The sequence below is a fragment of the Mytilus galloprovincialis genome, chromosome 2 (genome assembly GCF_965363235.1).
Source record: "Mytilus galloprovincialis chromosome 2, xbMytGall1.hap1.1, whole genome shotgun sequence".
Taxonomy (NCBI): Eukaryota; Metazoa; Mollusca; class Bivalvia; order Mytilida; family Mytilidae; genus Mytilus; species Mytilus galloprovincialis.
In genome coordinates, this window is record NC_134839.1 from 69,202,764 (window position 1) to 69,220,817 (window position 18,054).

Here is an 18,054-nt window from a genome sequence, read left to right on the forward strand (position 1 = left end):
ACCACTTACAGAATGTGGCGGGGTTAAACTCGTTTGAAGGCTTCAGCCATCCCCTAAACTGGAACAGTGGAGTAACAGTGCAACATAAGAACCATAAAAATTCAGTTAAAAAGGCTTAACTCATCAGATAGATAAAAACAGCAATACAGCTAAGACAAACAAAAAGTCGACGTGGACGTGTACTTGTACATCTCGACAAAAAAAATTACACTAACTAAGTACAGATCTGAGAGTATTTGCAGTTACTGACAGCTACATGTAGTTCAAAGCCAAGATTGGTGTCCGTATGACAATCATACCAAATGCATCTTTGTATTTTATATTTAACTATAACAACTAGCATTCGAGATACAAATAAAAACCTACCTCTTGCTCGCTTTTGCCTATTATATATCATAGTTTTATTATAAATACAACATAATTTGATGTTATGCACTTCAATCCACTATACTAAATGTCTACAGAAGATTTTCATGGCTTTGAGTATTTTCAAATTGAATGATAAGTTTGGTTAAAAGACAAAAATACATTTCTACAATAACTAGGTTCTCAAAAATATAACATGTAGCCTAAAGTTTAGAAATCGGTTATCATTTTTGACCTATGATGAACTTAGATTTGGAACTTGATTTTAAGTTCTGAGTCTAACATCTCTCTCTTGTACAAACTATCAAACTGTTCGTTCTGTGAAACTGTAAAATAATTTTTCCAATCCCCTACCTCTCCTGAAATAAAAGCAAATGCTCAATTTAAAAAACACAACAGCAAATTTGTTAGTTTTTCGTTCTGATTATAAGTGAAATTCTGTTAATTTCGAAATTACTGTGTGCATTTATTATTTCGTATTGTGAAGAAGGAACAAAAATGTAAAATCTATTATTGCGATTTCACAAAAAGCGCCTCCATACTGATATTTGTATAAGATATAATAATCCGAATTCTTCTTATTGTGATACTCACCCAATCGCAATATTCGTATTCATAAAAAAAACTCGGAATGATTTCTGAATTTACAGTACTAGACTAAGTGTTTGTAAACACTACAGGTTTACTGTGTAGTATCACCACCGGTTAAAGGTACCATCGAAGCGGTGGAAACAAATAATGTCAAGACAAATGCTATTTTTTTTTTTTTTTAATTATATTCATCGCTTTGCTTAAAAGATAAATTTTGTGATATTGGTTATGCCCGCGTCACACTGTCCCGATTTTTATATACGATGGACACCCGAATGCGAAAATTGTAAGTTCGTACGAAGTTGGTCCCGATCTCGTTAAAATACAAAAAAGTGACCGAAGCAAGTACGATGAATAACGAAGTCTATACGATGGTGCCGAAATTATATACGATAGCAAAAGATGGACATACGAAGGTTAACAGAAGACGGGTATTTAAGCTTCATATCTCAGCCGAAGCCTACACGATGGATCACGAAGGCTACACGATGGGTTACGAAGGCTACACGATGGATTACGATGTCTAAAAGACGTCGTGTACAGCTTACGATGCATTTAAATTATATGCCGAAGGCATCACGCGTTTTAAATTGTTTGATCAATATTGAATATATATTATATTGTACATTTAATTTCTGGTTTAATCATAAGACGGAAGATCGTGGGCTTGAAGGGTAAAACAGAATTTCGACAACATATCGTTTCTGTACAAGTCTGCCATGCATGGCGGGAAATCGATCTTTTTGTCTAATTCTTATAAAACTTAGTTTATTATCCCCTCGCCTACTACATGTAAGTTGCGTGTACATAAAATTGTTATGGACACTCTAGAACCAAAATGCTCAAAACTTGGTATGGTGCTACTCGTTAATAATGTTTTAAGCGCTTTGAAGTTCAAAGATCAAGGTCACAGTGGCAGTTGTAATACAAGGCAATATCACTCTTGTGGACACTCTAAAACCAATATGCTTCAAAAGATTTTAACCAAATTTGGTATATTGTTCCTCCTTGTAATGATCTGACCTTTTTTACGTTCAAGGCCAAAGGTCAAGGTCATGCAGATGGACTTGTTTTTTTCTCCTTGAAATAGCATAATACACAGGAAATTGGTTGCTCATTTGTTTACCTGCTTGTTCTAAAGACAATATTAAAGGTATTTCCAGTTACTGAATGTTTTTGTTGATTTCTAAAAAAATAGTTTATGTATCAAATATGCATATTCAATTTACCATTTTCTGCATGTGTCATATACAAATATAGTGTCCATATTTGTCCCCAATATGTTACATACGAGGGGATGCCACGCTCGGCATTGCCTTGTTTGAACTGTAAAATGTGTGCACTAGTCTGAATAATCACCCATAATTATGCCCATATTTACTGATCTATCTTAAAGGTAAGGTAATGGGTTCGTTGATCCCTTTTATTCAAAAAGAGCTCTTTCCAGGAGAATATCATAATAATATAGACAAAAGGAAGGATGTTGGAGAAAGCAACAAATGCGGCAAAATATGACATATAGAAAACAAAACGGTTATGGAGTAAACATTCGTGTGACGACAACTCAGACGATACATAAAAAATCAGAATAATGAAGAAAAAGTTGGTTTCCCTATATACGTGTACCTGTAGTGTTGGTGTACGAGGCGCGTTTATGATTTTCATTATGTTACTTGATATGAAAAATTGACAAAAAATAATATTTTACTTGTAAAAGTAAATCCTGAGCCTGTAATAGCTGCTCTTCTGGTTCCATTTGAATAAATAGAAACAACGCTGTCGCCTTTCTTGGTCTCATAGAATCATATGATATGAGCTCCATGCTTTATGAACGTCTTTCTTAACTGTCGTATTAGACTGACCAGTGCATATCGCGCATGGCACTTTAAATGTATTTTAGTGCGAAAATTAACTTACATTTAGCTGAATTCATTGCCGTCGTAGTTCCATCTTGTCGCCTTCGTACTTTTATTCGATGGCAACACGACGGGATTACGAGGTCTTTACGAAGTCGTGTTGCCATTGTAAGACCTTCGGGTAGCTTCGTGATTCATTCGTGTAGACATCGTAACGTCAAAACTGCCCGATGGAAACGATGGAAACACGAATGCAATACGATGTTCAAAGATGCATTCCCGGTGACATTACGATGGTGAGGATGGTGATACGAACTGAATACGAACCCTCAACATCGGACGCACCTTCGGGAATTTTTTAACATGTTAAAAAATTTAGAACCCTTCCCGAAGTTGTCCCCGAAGGCTAGAAAAAGTGGCCGATGGTTCTACGATGGTTAAAGATGGCACTACGAATAGCCCGATCTGGATACGATCAGTCCCGATTTTGAAAATTTCCATAATCGTGTTGCCATCGGCATAAAAATCGGGACAGTGTGACGCGGGCATTACTAAATATATTGAAGAAATAATTGATGCAAGCTAGACTTTATTGTAGTTCTAACATGGGTAAATAACACGAATATAATGCCTACCCATGTTAAAACTACAATAAAGTATAGCTTGCATCAATTATTTCGATTCTGAATAGGACAATTAATATCCGATAAGTATAAGTGTAAAAGCGTTTGTGTAGGCTCTTCCATGAACCTCCCTTTTTTGTTTGTAAAGAAGCAAACGACTGGCACTTTGATTTTTCAGAGGGAGGAGTTCAAACAGCAGCATGAACGGTTGTCGTATCTAGGTCAAATATGTCGATTTCGGAATGCAACACATTACAGACATAATAAATGAATTAGTAACATCATGTGTATCTTTAAAGGGTTTAAAAGTGTTTTAAAGTTAAGGAAATATATTAAGGTGGCTGTGGGTACAAAAATTTCAGCAAAAAATTGAACCTTTATTTTTTCATTACAAATTTTATTTATTACACTATTAGTTATTACTTTATGATATGGTAAAAAAATCAACCAAAAAATCGATTCGGTTTGGCCCCAGATGACTTTTAAAATGTTTATATCATTGAAAAAGCTCCAAATTATCTCCCTTTGGTGAAAAAAATGCCATTTTTTGGCATTAAATTTGAAATATCTTTTTTAACTCATCGGTGACCTATATTTTTTATTATTGTTTTCATACAAGCTGTACATAAACTAAATAATTGTAAAATTTAAGCGATTTCTGTAATTAGGTTATTTTTTTATTTCGATATTACCTCTATTTCTCCTATTAGTTCAACAGAAAAAAAGAACATTAACAAAAATGTATGCTTCTTCCGGAGGCAGATTTTGAGCTTAAATGAACGGTGACCCCATTTTTTTTATTTCATTTTTCTTTTAAGTATATGATAAAGTTCATTTATAAAAAAATATAGCGAAATCTTATATTAGAAAAAAAAATTGATTTATACCCAGGAGCCCCCTTAAGTGCATGATAATTTGATAAAATTCATTATTCTGAAGAATAAAATTGAGAAAGGAAATGGGGAATGTGTCAAAGCGACAACAACTCGACTATAGAGCAGACAACAGCCGAAGGCCACCAATGGGTCTTCAATGTAGCGAGAAACTCCCGCACCCGTAGGTGCCCTTCAGCTGGCCCCTTAAAAAATATGTATACTAGTACAGTGATACTTAACTCCAAAATATACTCACGAAAATAAAATTAACCAGAAGCTCCGCAGGGCGCAGCTTTATACGACCGCAGAGCTTGAACCCTGAACGGTTGGGGCAAGTATGGACACAACATTCAAGCTGGATTCAGCTCTAAATTTGGATTGTGATTAAAAAGTTGACACAGCATAGGTTTCTGACACAGAATGAATGTGGTCTAATGAACTTAATTTTTTTTTCCTTTGAGCAATTCACTATGCTGTTGAATATTAATCCTCTCAAAAAAATGTTTGAAGAAATTTTCTTTTTATTTATGAAATCTGAAATGAGAAAAATTGACCCCCCTAATTTTTTTTTCACATCCCCCTTTCCCTTATTCCAAAACCGATCTCAATTCAAATTTCTAATGGAGTTTGCAACAATAACTACTCATTTAAATACATCATAAAATATTAAAATGTAAAAAAGTGCTTGTTATCAATGAATGGTAAAGATTGTTTTAATTTATCGGTTGGTAGTTGAAAAAGTGTACACTTTGGAAAATGGTTGACAATTATGGATGACCCCTTAATGATATAGATATCAAGATCGAGGAAAGGGCAGTGGTCATTGTTAGTATTAGCTTATTTAAAGTAAGTTCAACAGGATAAATTTCTTTAGTAAACATACTGAAGTCGTCATTATTGAGAGCCAATATAACATCCAAATATCTAAAAGTATTGTTAAATTTTTGTATCAAATGTTGTTTCGATGGGTCTTCGCTAATTTTAGTCATAAATTGTAACTCATAACAATACAAAAACAGGTCCGCAATAAGTGGTGCACAGTTAGTCCCCATTGGAATTCCAATAACTTGGCGATATACGGAATCTCCAAAACGAAAAAAGATGTTATCAAGTAAAAATTCAAGCGCATATAGACATGTAGTATCAAAGCATGTCCAATTGACATAGTTCTTTTGTTTATTGCTACTAAAAAATGACCTAAAAGGGTTTGAACATATGTACTCGCATTCTGACTTTTTAAATGCCCAGTTAATAAGGGAAGTGATTTTTTTTCTTAATAAGAATATGAGGTAAAGTGGTATATAGGGTAGAAAAATCAAAACTTTGAACAGATTCAAAATCACTAATATATATGCATGCAATTTATCAAGTACTTCCAACAAGTTTTTGAAACTCCAAAAGTAACTAATTCCACTATTTTCAAAGGCCTTATTTGAACAATTTATTATCAGATTTTTTATTGTACCAAGTGTACTAGTGAGTAGAATAGACAATTTAGTAGTGGAACAATGGCTTGAAGATGAAATAAATCTATATTTGTAAGGTTTTTTTGTGTAGCTTCGGTAGCCAGTACATAGTTGGGACTGTCATTGTATTTGGTTCTGCTTGTAAAGAAGTAGCTAAATGTTTGTGTTTGTTACAGATGTAGTTTTCTGAAAATGAAGTCGGTTGGAATGTTGGTGAATTCGTGATTTCCTTTTCGCAGAACCTCAATATAAAATTAACGTCAAACAATAATGATATTATTAGCAGCTTTATCAGCCGGGATAAAACCAAATTCCTTTGCTAGTTCTTTTGGTTTATGTTTGATACGCAAAATAGGGTTTTTATGGTTGTTGTTAAGAGTAAAATGTTCTTTAAAATGTTGTATTCGAATATCAACTATCTTCATTACGGAATTAAAAAAAGAGTTCAAAGATTTTTTGTCAGCTTTTTCCCGTTTTACCCATTTCAAACAGTAGGTACGGAGTGAGTCGTGGATGATTTTACGACACTCATTCCAATTAATAATTGACGGGGGGCGATATTTATGTCCTTTACTGACGAATGATTTTAACTCTCAGTCGCCAACGATGTTAAGGTCTCCTGTTATGACATGGGAAAGGGGGCCATAAGTGTATTCGGTATTACTGCAATTACATGAAATAGGTGTTTTTTCAATGATATTTACATCTTTACACAATTGGCTATAATTAAACACATATTTCTGGGTAGATTTCTTGTATTAAATATACATTTTAACAAATAAGAGGGAGTTCAGTATTGTCAAAATATTCAGGAATTTGTTCTTTAACAGAATGGTCGTTAAAAATACCGGCAATATTTACAAAATCAAAACCTTTATTGACATACTTTATTTTAATAAAATGTTTTTTTTTATGATCTTCAGGGCGATCAATTTTGGGAAAAAGTTTAGAATAACAATATGCCATTATAATTTGAACGAGTTCATACTTAGGACTGTAATATGCAATTTGTGTTGCAATCCTCTAAAATTTTATTTAATTTATTTATAGATAAAGAACAGAGCTTGGTTAACAGATAATGTCTGCCGTTGTTTTTTGAAATAGAAATTGGGTCCGAAATATTTGTATGGTTGGTCCGAAATTTTCTTTGATTGCGATCTACGTCCATGAGAACGATTTTTACGAACATTTTTAGAAACTATATCCAAAATGTTAACAGAAGCGGTTCTTGATATATTACCAATTCCCATGATGTTATCATTAAGACCGAGAGGGTAGACTGTCTGTAATTTTTTAATCCAATTTACTCCAATTATTTTCAGTGATCGTACAAACTTTGAATGAGATTCACCAGGCTGCTTACTTACTACTTCTAAAGGTTGAACTGTTAAATAATTAATGGAATGATTGTGCTTCTTAAGATGTTGATAAATGATACTTTTGAATTTATTGGGTCTTTTAAAACGATACAGGTGTTCTTGCGTGCGTTTAGATAAATACATTGTATCTTCCAGTTTCACCTACGTACTGAATACCGCATCCCGGTTTGTTTCAAGTGAGTAAATAAATAATACTGTTTGTTTTTCAAGTAATATCAGTTTCAAATTTAACGAAAATGTGCGACCATTAAACGTGGACCTTGCCGTATTTTTGGTGGAAAGACGGGAACATGTAAGTCATTTTTTGGCATGACATGTATCGATAGAAGGATAACCACGATTTTTATTGTTAAAAATGTTAGCGATGGTAGTATTTTTAAATAAGATTAGGTCAATATACCCGCGGCATGTGTAAACCAATTTAATTAGATTTAGAGCATGGGTTTGTTCACAAAGCGAAAGAAGCACGTCATATTAGAATTAGATATTTTGCATGGCTGATAATGATCCTTAATTGACTTTCTCTCTCTTATAATCGAGAGAATCGGCTAGGAAGTACCTGTACAACGAAGTATGAAGCAAGAGTTCAAGCTTATAAAAACAAATTTATCCTTCAACTATTAATTTGGAAATTTCGTATATCATATTTTATCTTTAACAACAGTGTATTTCGAAATAATTTTATTTATTTCTTTCACAGAGAAATACGTATATATAAAGCGATTAAAATGTACGGGGAGTAGCAGCGGATGGTTGTTAACTGTTAGAGGGTAAAACAAGTTACTTTTTGCTATCATTGTTCCTTTAATTCGGGGGAACCTATATTCGGTGGTGGTGCTACACTGTGACGTAAGGCAAACAGCATCCTACACATCTATACAATTTACGCCATCATTTGATTCGACAGCATTGACTTCATTGTAAAACTTGGTTGGGTGCATGCTTAGGAAGTCTTGAATCGCTTAACATATACGGTACCGTAACTAACCAATACATTAACTTGTAAAGCTTGCGAAAGATAGTGGTAGGCGGAGGAAGGTTGATATCTTGTAATAAATGTTTTTCAAGAGGCATTACTCTTTTCAAAACAATGGTCGGGACTTATTTTCAAACTTTTCCAAAACATTGTTGATAGAAATTTATCATATAAGTTTCCTTAAAACCTGCAAGAATTATACGCGTGAGAGTGCTATATGATCGGACGGACGAACAAACGGAAACACAGACGGACGGAGGAACAGATGTAAAATGGACGCCAAATGTTTCTGCCATGCGTCGCGCGGAGGAAAATAATACCATTTGGTCAAATCTATACACAGGTATATGTTATAGTTAATCAAAATAGTTAATTTTTCGACTGTTATGGTTTTGACTTTTTACCGTTCAATGAATATGTCATTTGTTAAATAAACAGTTGGGATTTCCTCGGTTTCTAGATATATTAATAAAAATATTGCTTCGTCCACTGTTTTGAAACCGTGTTTTATGTATCAAAATATAAGTCTGTTATCTTTAATGAGTTTTTAATACAATTTCATGGCGGCCTCGACATTTACCGTCCGATATTGCAACAGGTGGAAATTGGTATCTCGTCAAAATAAAGCCTCGACCCCCTCCCTTAACCCGCCCCTTCAACAAAAACAACAATGACAATACCCTTGTACTCTGTACGTACCTTTCCTATAGTTACTAACTGAATCTGCGATAACTTTTGTTTTTAATGTGTCATCGGCCTTTTTAAGCTTTGTGAATGTACATTTATCAGCTATGGCTTGTACTAACTCGTCCTCTATATCGACTGACAGAAAGTCGGCTAGTAATCGTATTTCTTTAGTTGGATTCTTTAATAAATAAGATTAAGTACAATTTAATTTAATTTAATTCACATTAGTAAAACATATTGTATAAGTAAATTTACAACGAATATAAAAATAAAATAGTGGAATGATTAATGTGACAACTTTCCACAACATAGAAGTAACCAATTTTAATAGCTCATCGTACTCTCTTAAACAATGAGCGAAAAAAATGCATAGTAAGTAATCACATGCCGCAACATGACAAATGTAAAACCGAATGCAAACGAGAAAACTAACAAAAATTAGCCAAAAAATACCGAAAAAGCAACATGGCACAAAGCAACAAAGGAAAACCACTGATTCACAGGCGCCTGGAAAATTCCTGTCATTATTTATAATTTAAAGACACACTATGGATAAAACCAAGACAGACACCGATCTATTATATATAATATTAAGAAAAACAGAGTGTCAATGTCCACCACATATTTCATCTTCTTTACTTGGAAGTAAGGGACGGACGTACATGTATGTAGGACCAACCTACAAAGTAGTAAAGTTGTAGCTCATAAACTGTATGAAGACAAACCATGATCTCTTTATGCAGCTAGTACTAAAAAAAGTCCAAATATCTGTCATTTCTAGGAACATTTGAAAGTAATTTAACATTAAAAATTAGAAAGATCATACCATAGGGAACATGTGTACTGAGTTTCAGGTTGATTGGACTTCAACTTCATCAAAAACTAACTTGACCAAAATTAAGTCTGAAGCGAGTCAGACGGACGGACGGACGAACGAACGAACGGTAGAGTGAGGTAAATTATTCGCCCCTCGACACATTGTCACAGGGCCGTTAATATTGCCTTATCTAAAGAATAGTAATTAAAAAGTTAATGCTAAGAAAGCACCTACCATTTTCAAATCTTCGTAGTATAAAGTATGAGCTGTTTTCAATGTGCCATCTTTAGAAGCTTTTTCAAATTCTTTTTCATAAGCAAACCAACCGCTAAAAAACTTCTCTAAAAAAACAGTTTAGTTTACAAGTTAATTTAATTGACAAAAATACTCTTCGTTTGCATCATGTTTTCAAATTGTCTATAAATTTGTTTTTGTGAATCACAAATATGCATGGTTTCAATCTACTTGTAGCCATTATACATGGTCAATCATAAGACAATCTCACATCAGAAACCCAACAACCAATGTATCAACAACTAAACATATCTAACAGTTAGCTATAAATCTCTATACTGTGTTCCTGTTTTTAGACAAATGAAAATAAATGTGACAAGTTGGTACTTCCAACAGATGCTCCCCGAAATGCGCATTTATTTAGTAAATTTATTTAAACAAAGTTCCCGGAACTCTGTGTCTCGCCTGTAATTGCTGATGTCAGTGTTGAGTGTAATGTTGACTGTAAAAATAAGTCTATTACTATTAAATTACAGAATATAAATACAAAACTCAATCAGGATACTGTCTTTTGGTCATAAACAAGCTTTTTTCCAACCTTAACAAACACACTTTAATCGCAGACTGAATCTAAATGTCGACGACGATGACGACGGAATTTAAAATCGTTTTGTATCGCTTTTGAACCATAAATGTGCAGGCTTGACAATAAAAAAGGGGCCTTCTATGCTCTGTTTTGTATTAAAAGGAGCTATGAATATTTGCTTTGAGAACAAAAGAAAGCATGTACTTTTTATCTGTATTTTTTTACTTGCATAAATGTTTTAAACAATCAATAAAAATATATATATATAATACTCAGACGTACTTATTAATATAATTATTTTCTGTGACTGTATCTTGCATTAATTTGTAGGATCCTTTACTATAGACAATTGAGCTTATCTGTAACAATAACATCCTCATGCCTTATAGAATGAAATTCAAAACAGTGTGGCTGTGGCCATTGATTGACACATTAACTTCATCCATTGACTGGGACAATTTAGGTGAACGTTTGTATGTAACGACCACTGCTCACTATGTACTTTTTAAAGACACTTAAACTATGGGGTCACCAAAGGTTCTCAACACCTTAATAAATTAATTCGAAAAATTAATCAGAAATAACACGATGTTTTGATTTATATCAATTATATAAATCAAAACATAAAGATTATTCCTGATTAATTTTTCGAATTATTTTATAATTAAAGGCGTTAAGAAACCTTTGGTGACCCCACAGTTTAAATGTCTATCGTAGGTACGTCGTGAACAGTGGTCGTTACAGACAAACGTTCACGTAAATTGTCTCAGTCAATGGATGAATTTAATGTGTCAATCAATGGCCACAGCCACACTGTTTTGAATTTCATTCTATATCATGTACTGTAGTACGCCGCTAGATTAAAACTGACGATGAAAGGTAACACATGGCCACCGAAAGCTTTATTACTTTATTATTGTGAAGCCCAGGTGGTCGTGTGGTCTAGCGGGACGGCTACAGTGCAGGCGATTTGGTGTCACGACATCTCAGTAGCATGGGTTCGAATCCCGGCGAAGGAAGAACAAAAAACAAATTTACAGATCTAACATTGTTGGGTTGATGTTTAGACGTGTTGTATATATATAATATATATACGAGTCTAAATTGAAAACTACGTTCAAACCTATGATTGAGTTGGATAAAAACCGCAATTTTTATACGTGTGACTAATTTCGTTGTAGAAGGGTCTAAATACAGCACAAACAACATTTTCCAAAAGACCAAAAAAGTGAAAAAGTATAATATTTAAACATTACGCATTTGACTAACCGTTGAGGTCGAACAACTGATGTTCTTTGACTCTGCTGACTGCCATTGGCGATTGCCAAGTAAAATTGATCACAAGACGTAATAAAATGAATCTTAATATAAATTTAATACTAGTAAACAGAAAACAATTAACTTTTGGCCACGATGTTATGCAACAAACATAAGGTGTCAATACTTTTTTTTGTACACCAGATCCGGATTTCGACAATAAATTCTCTTCAGTGATGTAAGGGATCGAAACGGTATTTGGAAGGCTATATAAAATGTACCCTCATTTTTAGATAAACTCTTGAATTTTAAGAGTCAATATAGGATGAACGGATCATATTAAACGGAGGGAAAATATGATACAAGCCAAAACGAAAAAACATAAACGAGTCTAAATTTAAAACTACGTTATATATATTTGAGTTATCATCCAAAAACAACATTACCAAGCCAGGACTTCACACTTTTTGGAGTATAAAAAGACATTTTTCTAGAAACCAAAGATGTGACATTCTTTCAACAGAGCTCCTCTTAAAACATTGAACAGGTGTCCCATTGACCCTAGGTTAACCGCCAGTCCCTCATCTACTGTATTAAGCAAGTTTTGACAGGTTTGTGAAATGGAAAACCCTAGCGTCAAATAATTTTTCAAATACACATAGATTTCTTTCGTTAAAATCAAATACGTTATTATACATGTTATATACAAGAACAAGTTGAGATATATAAACACCGTAAGATGGTGGAACTAACCTGGTGCTTTCATAATCATTTCGAAAAATACATTCCAACTCATCTTTGCACCTGCCATTGCCTTATCTGGACCAAAGCTTAACATAAAGTTGTACATGGAAACAGCTTGATCTTTTGGGTTTCGTATGACATGAACAATTTTGCCACCATCGCAAAGGTGTTTCTTTGGCAACCACCGAAACGGAACATGAGTGTTCAGCAGTCTCGGCGACTTCACTTCGTTTATCGGATTTAAATCGGGAATCATTTCTAGAAATGCAGTTTCTTTTACTGCAGTTGTATATTCAGCATTTCCTTGCAGTAACATATGTATTACTTCCCACAACCAATGTGTTCCTTTATGAAAAAAAAACATTTACAACGATCATTAATAACTGGGTCATTTTCAAAAAATGTCGAAAAAATTAGTTTCCCCATTGAGCGCACGACATTGATAAAGTTGAATACATAATTACATCTTTATTTCTATATGATGAAAATACCCAAAAAAAATGTCAAATACATGTAATTATGTATTACATCCATAGTACACGGATGCTCCAAACCCACTAACATTTTATATGTTCAGTGGACCGTGAAATTTGGGCCAATACCTTTATCAATGTTTATTTGGCATTACAATTCGTCTCATAGGGAACATTTGTACTAAGTTTCAAGTTGATTAAACTTAAACTTCATCAAAAACTACATTGACCAAAAACTTTAAGGAAACACTTTACGAACGAACAATGGAACGAACGTACCCACAGACAGACCAAAAACAGAATTCCCCTAAGAGCGGCTTAAAAAGAAGTTAATTATATTAGTATTTATCTTCTTTTGATGCTGTCAGCATACCCATACAAATTATTCTTACTCCGACCAGTCTTTTAATTACTTTAATAAAGTTAATGCAGTGTAATTAACGTGAAAAGTATCTGTTAACAATTATATTTGGTCTTTGGGTCGATCTAGTCGGACTACCTTCCGCATTCGATGCGAACACGCTACCACGAGACCACCGAGGCGGTTTAATGATGGCGATTCACACTGAACTTCCACTATATCTTATTCAACAAAAGTTTCGGTATCTGTTATCAACCGGTCGCTAGAAAAACCCGATGTAATCGTATGTCTTGTTTTCATTTTAAAGAGGTTGAATTCGCGTGGCGTTTAGACACTGCGTTATCATATTCCTCCAACTAAAGGTTTTCATTCTAAAAACTCCGTTAACTACAGGACAGACGAATCACAAAGTATGTACTAACCTGATCTTGGGAACGCTGTTAATATGATGTCATCTGGTCTGGTCTCTAAATCCCTGATGGCAGTGAATCTTTCTTCAGCGTTTTTCTTTAATGGCGGAAAGGGTGGCAGTGCCATCCCATCAAATACGAGGAATGCACCGCGTTTTGCTGCATTGGAATCTCTTTTATCCTCCATAATTAACAACTGGATGGCTGTACAAATAAGTAAAGTAATAATAGTATGCAATACGAAAATAAAATTTAACTATTCTTTAATAAATATAAAGTTTTGTTTTAATGTACTAGGTTTGAGAAGTGTTACACATCATTGAAAAAAAAAGAATGACGCAATTAAGAAAGTCTGCGAATTGTTTATGGTATCAAGTAATTGAAATGAACAAAAACAATTGATCAATTTACTATTTGTTTTCTCTTAAGGTTTGGAAATTTAATATAAATGACCATATGACCTGTGTGGCATGAATCTACAACTTTATTTACAAAATTCAGTGGTTGTCGTTTGTTGGTGTAATATCAAATTTGTTTTTCGTTCATTGTACACAAATCAGGCCGTTAATTTTCTCGTTTGAATAGTTTTACATATGTCATATGCATTTCGTATCCTTTTATAGCTGAACAAGTTTTACTCATTGCTAAAGACCGAACGATAATCTGTTTACACACAGTAGTTGTTAAATCCTGTGTCATTTGGTCTCTTTGTGCAGAGTTGTCTTATTGGAAACCATATCCCATCTTTTTAATTTTATATTAGATCAATTAAGTTTTATCATCAAAGTTTTCACACTTGTGTATTGAAGATGTTCTTTCCATTAACAATACGAACTTTTCTCATTTGGCCCATTTATAGTCCTAAATAGATATCATAGACACTTCATATACAGCATTCTTTGCATCATTTTTAAACAGAATTTGACTACACCGGTCATCTTTTAATACCTGAGTCTATGACAAACGAGATGGTTTTAAATTTTGAAAGTATAATCTTCCTCTTAGCAGCGATTTAGAAACTTCATCCGCCTATGAAGTATTCGTTTCTGAACTCGTACGATTTTCAAGAGATTGTAGCTGATACTCAGATCTAGTTTGTAAAACGTTATCAGTGACTGCACAAACAATTAATGAGCAAGGGACGCTAATCTGGGACAGAGGTGTAACAGTGCACAGGGGCGGATCCAGGATTTTGGAAAGGGGGGGGGGGGGGGGCGAAGTAATAAATTTTGCCGAGAGGAGCTAGGCGAAAAAATTTTGGGGACCATTTTTTTGGCTAAAAACATAAAATAAGTGTAAAATGCATTTTAGTTTAAGTGTAGGGGCTGAACATTTTTGGTGGAATTTGTCAGTAAAAAACATGGGAAATTCCCGTTTGTTGTATGGTTAGTTAGCATAACTTTACAGATTTCTTGTTGTGAACAAGATATACGGCTATTCAATGAAATTTACAATACGACCGACACGAGGAAAAACAAACAAGATTTTTTTTTTCCATTGAAATGTTTGGTTGAAATGTTTCACCCAACAATGGAAGCGAGGGTTACAAATCAACCAAAAGGCTACGAATGAATCGGAAACGAAAATGAAGTTATGAATAACGTTCGACACATGGAGTCATATAGGCCACACCAAGTAGGCCGGTTGCAGTCGGGCTTTGAAAAAAATATTTAGTATATAAGTTCGGCGGAACAGACCTTCCGGTCAGATATGGGATTTATATGCAATCCTCCCCCCCCCCCCAAAAAAAAAAAATACGCCCGGTTTTTTTAGAGTGTAATGGAGTATAATTTTCTGTTGGGTGGAATTGTGATAAAGAAGCCAATACATCTTGCTCAATACTTTGAAGGCATCATCCTTAGCCTAAACATGTGTTACTGTAATCTGAATTTCAAAATGACTGAGTGACGGATTTCTTTTCGACATACTTGTCAACTCCACCGTAGCGAATCACATAACTTTGACATAATCAATAATATATTACAGTGAATACGAGCGAAAAATATCTTTATAAGTGGAGAACTGTCGCATTAAAATTAAATACACAACAAGATTCACAAAGTCTAGGCTGATTATTAATCATTTTATATAAAAAAAAAAAAAGTGCCAGCAAGGGGGGGGGGGGGGGGGGCGTACGCCTTCTACGCCCCCTCTGAATCCGCCACTGGTGCATCATAAGAACGAAATATATTACTCAGTTGAAAAGGGCTTAACTTATCAGATCGATACAAATCTGAGTGAATACACCCACAACAAACATACGAAGTACACAGAGGCGGATTTAGGGGGGGGGGGCAGGGGGCCCGGGCCCCCCTTTTTGGGAAAAAAATTTGGTTGCTTATATAGGGAATCACTGAAGCGTGACTGGAGCGGGCCCCCTCTTAGGTCAGTCAGTGGGTCCCCACTTATGAAAATTTCTGGATCCGCCACTGGTACAGATCTGAAATTACTCGCAGTTATTGACAGCTAGCTATGATAAGTCAAAGCCAACAACAACTCATAAAATAATCATGCATTTAAGAAAAGATACCTAATGAATAGTGAATTAAAACCAATATTTTACACAACTATTCCCATTGATTTTCATTTTAATAAAACAGTACTATAATGCCATGTTGATGAAGGATATTTGGCCGGGGAAAATACCAGTATTGAATATTTATATATGTTAGCGTATAGTACGTCATCCTTCTCACAAAAGTATCTGTTTATAAACATGTAGGTGAAGGTGAAGGTGGACCAAGAAATATCTTCAAACGCTTAAGTGTAATTTCCATTTTATGATTCTTTTCAAGAATAAAAGGCCAACATGCAAATACTACGGTTATTATAACATCTTATGCCATGATGGATAAGAGCAAGAACAAAAAAAGTCATATTAACACAAGTGAAATTAACACAAGTTTTATGTATTTAGTTACTGACATCATTCCAGGGTGTACTATATAAAAATTGTGTGTTGTAAATACAATTATGTTAATGTGATGAAATTGAATCTTAAAATATACACTGAATAAATTATATTGATCTTACCAATATGACTGTATCGAACGTGATTATAATACAAAAAGTAACATCAATTTTGTCTAATCTATATTTATAGTATTACTTACGTTATACTCAGATTATATGAGAAATCCCCAGCTCTATATAAATATATTTGTGTGCAACTGTGTACACAGGACAAAATCTAGAAGAACAAACAAATGATGATAATTGCAATGTTCTAATAATTTACCTGTGGAAATGTACAAAAAACTAAATACACATTTAAATTAAATTATTATAGCAGCAGCGCACTACACTGTACATAAAAATGAGAAAGAGAAAAATCATTACGAATTATGTCGGACTAAATATAAAAATCCTGACTCAAGATGAATGGAGGGTCTAAATCAAAATCTTTCGAAATTTACAATACTTTGTCAAAATGTGGTTTATATCGTGCTTTATGTATTTATGTATTCAATGTAAGATCATGTAATAATAGATTTTGTATGGATAATTAATCCAATTTTTTTTTGATACGAAGAAAATTACACAATATAGTTTTAAAATAAACTATGAGAAGATAGCTCTATTAGTAATTAAGCTTTCAGATAAGAAAAAGAAAATGGGGTTACCGGACTTGTTTTATTGCTTCATAATAAAATAGGTATTAAATTCATAACACATTCTATTATATAAGTAACTTTATCTGAGTTATTTTCCCTTATTTGTGAGTAATCTCCCCTTATTTGGCAAAGTTTGAAAAAAAATAAACAAACACATATATTATGTGATTGTTAAATACAGGGCTCCGTAAATATAATGAATCACATAGTTTCCTTAATATTAATATGAAATTCAAACACATGTGTAGTATATACATTACATACCACTCTCGAAATGTGCGTATGCCATTATAGATCTAGACAAATTTTGCTATGTCAAAATAAATCCAAGATAGAGGAAGAACCCCTCTACCACCTGAAGAAACAAGGAGTGTAAACGAAGACTTTTTCCACAGGATATTTTATTGCCGGTCTGAATGCGGTATATTGCAACAGAATATACAATAATGGGCCTATAGTTTACCACAGAAAAAATGGGCAAAAAATAAAGAACAGAGAAAATGGGGTGTTCAAATAGATTTTTCATAATCATTTTTTTTATGTTACACCACTGTCCTAGGTTAAGGGAGGGATTGGCGCCAGCAAACATGTTCAACTCCGACACATTCTTTATGTGGCTGTCGTCTAGCTGTCATTTTGTTTTTTCACATTTTATTTTTCATATTATGCGGACACCTGTTTATTGTTGAGAGCTACATGTTTTCCTATCGAAATCTCTTTGTATTTTGGGCTTGTTTTT

General features: G+C 33.8%; 1 protein-coding gene across 2 annotated transcripts; it reads right to left on the bottom strand.

Annotated features, from left to right (window-relative positions):
* Window positions 1-373: 373 nt before the first annotated feature.
* LOC143064250 (sulfotransferase 1A1-like) lies at window positions 374-17,070 on the bottom strand. 2 transcript variants are annotated; one of them, XM_076236936.1, is made up of 6 exons: window positions 16,815-17,070; window positions 13,714-13,905; window positions 12,467-12,802; window positions 9,871-9,977; window positions 8,832-8,997; window positions 374-725 (listed from the first exon to the last, which is right to left on the bottom strand). In XM_076236936.1, the coding sequence occupies exons 2-6, from the start codon at window positions 13,886-13,888 to the stop codon at window positions 613-615; spliced, it is 897 nt and encodes a 298-aa protein (XP_076093051.1). In that variant the 5' UTR covers window positions 13,889-13,905; window positions 16,815-17,070; the 3' UTR covers window positions 374-612. The 2 variants fall into 2 exon arrangements, with proteins under 2 accessions (XP_076093051.1, XP_076093052.1); XM_076236937.1 differs by having other exon boundaries at window positions 16,735-16,823.
* Between the last annotated feature and the right edge of the window lie 984 nt (window positions 17,071-18,054).

Bases quoted from the DNA above. Each gene is read 5' to 3' on its own strand.
- LOC143064250 (XM_076236936.1), bottom strand. From the start codon at position 13,888: ATGGAGGATAAAAGAGATTCCAATGCAGCAAAACGCGGTGCATTCCTC. The intron at 8,998-9,870 runs GTAGGTGCTTTC...TATTTATTAAAG, and splicing joins ACTACGAAGATTTGAAAATG to AATCCAACTAAAGAAATACG. The intron at 726-8,831 runs GTACGTACAGAG...CTTTTATTTCAG, and splicing joins AGTTAGTAACTATAGGAAAG to GAGAGGTAGGGGATTGGAAA.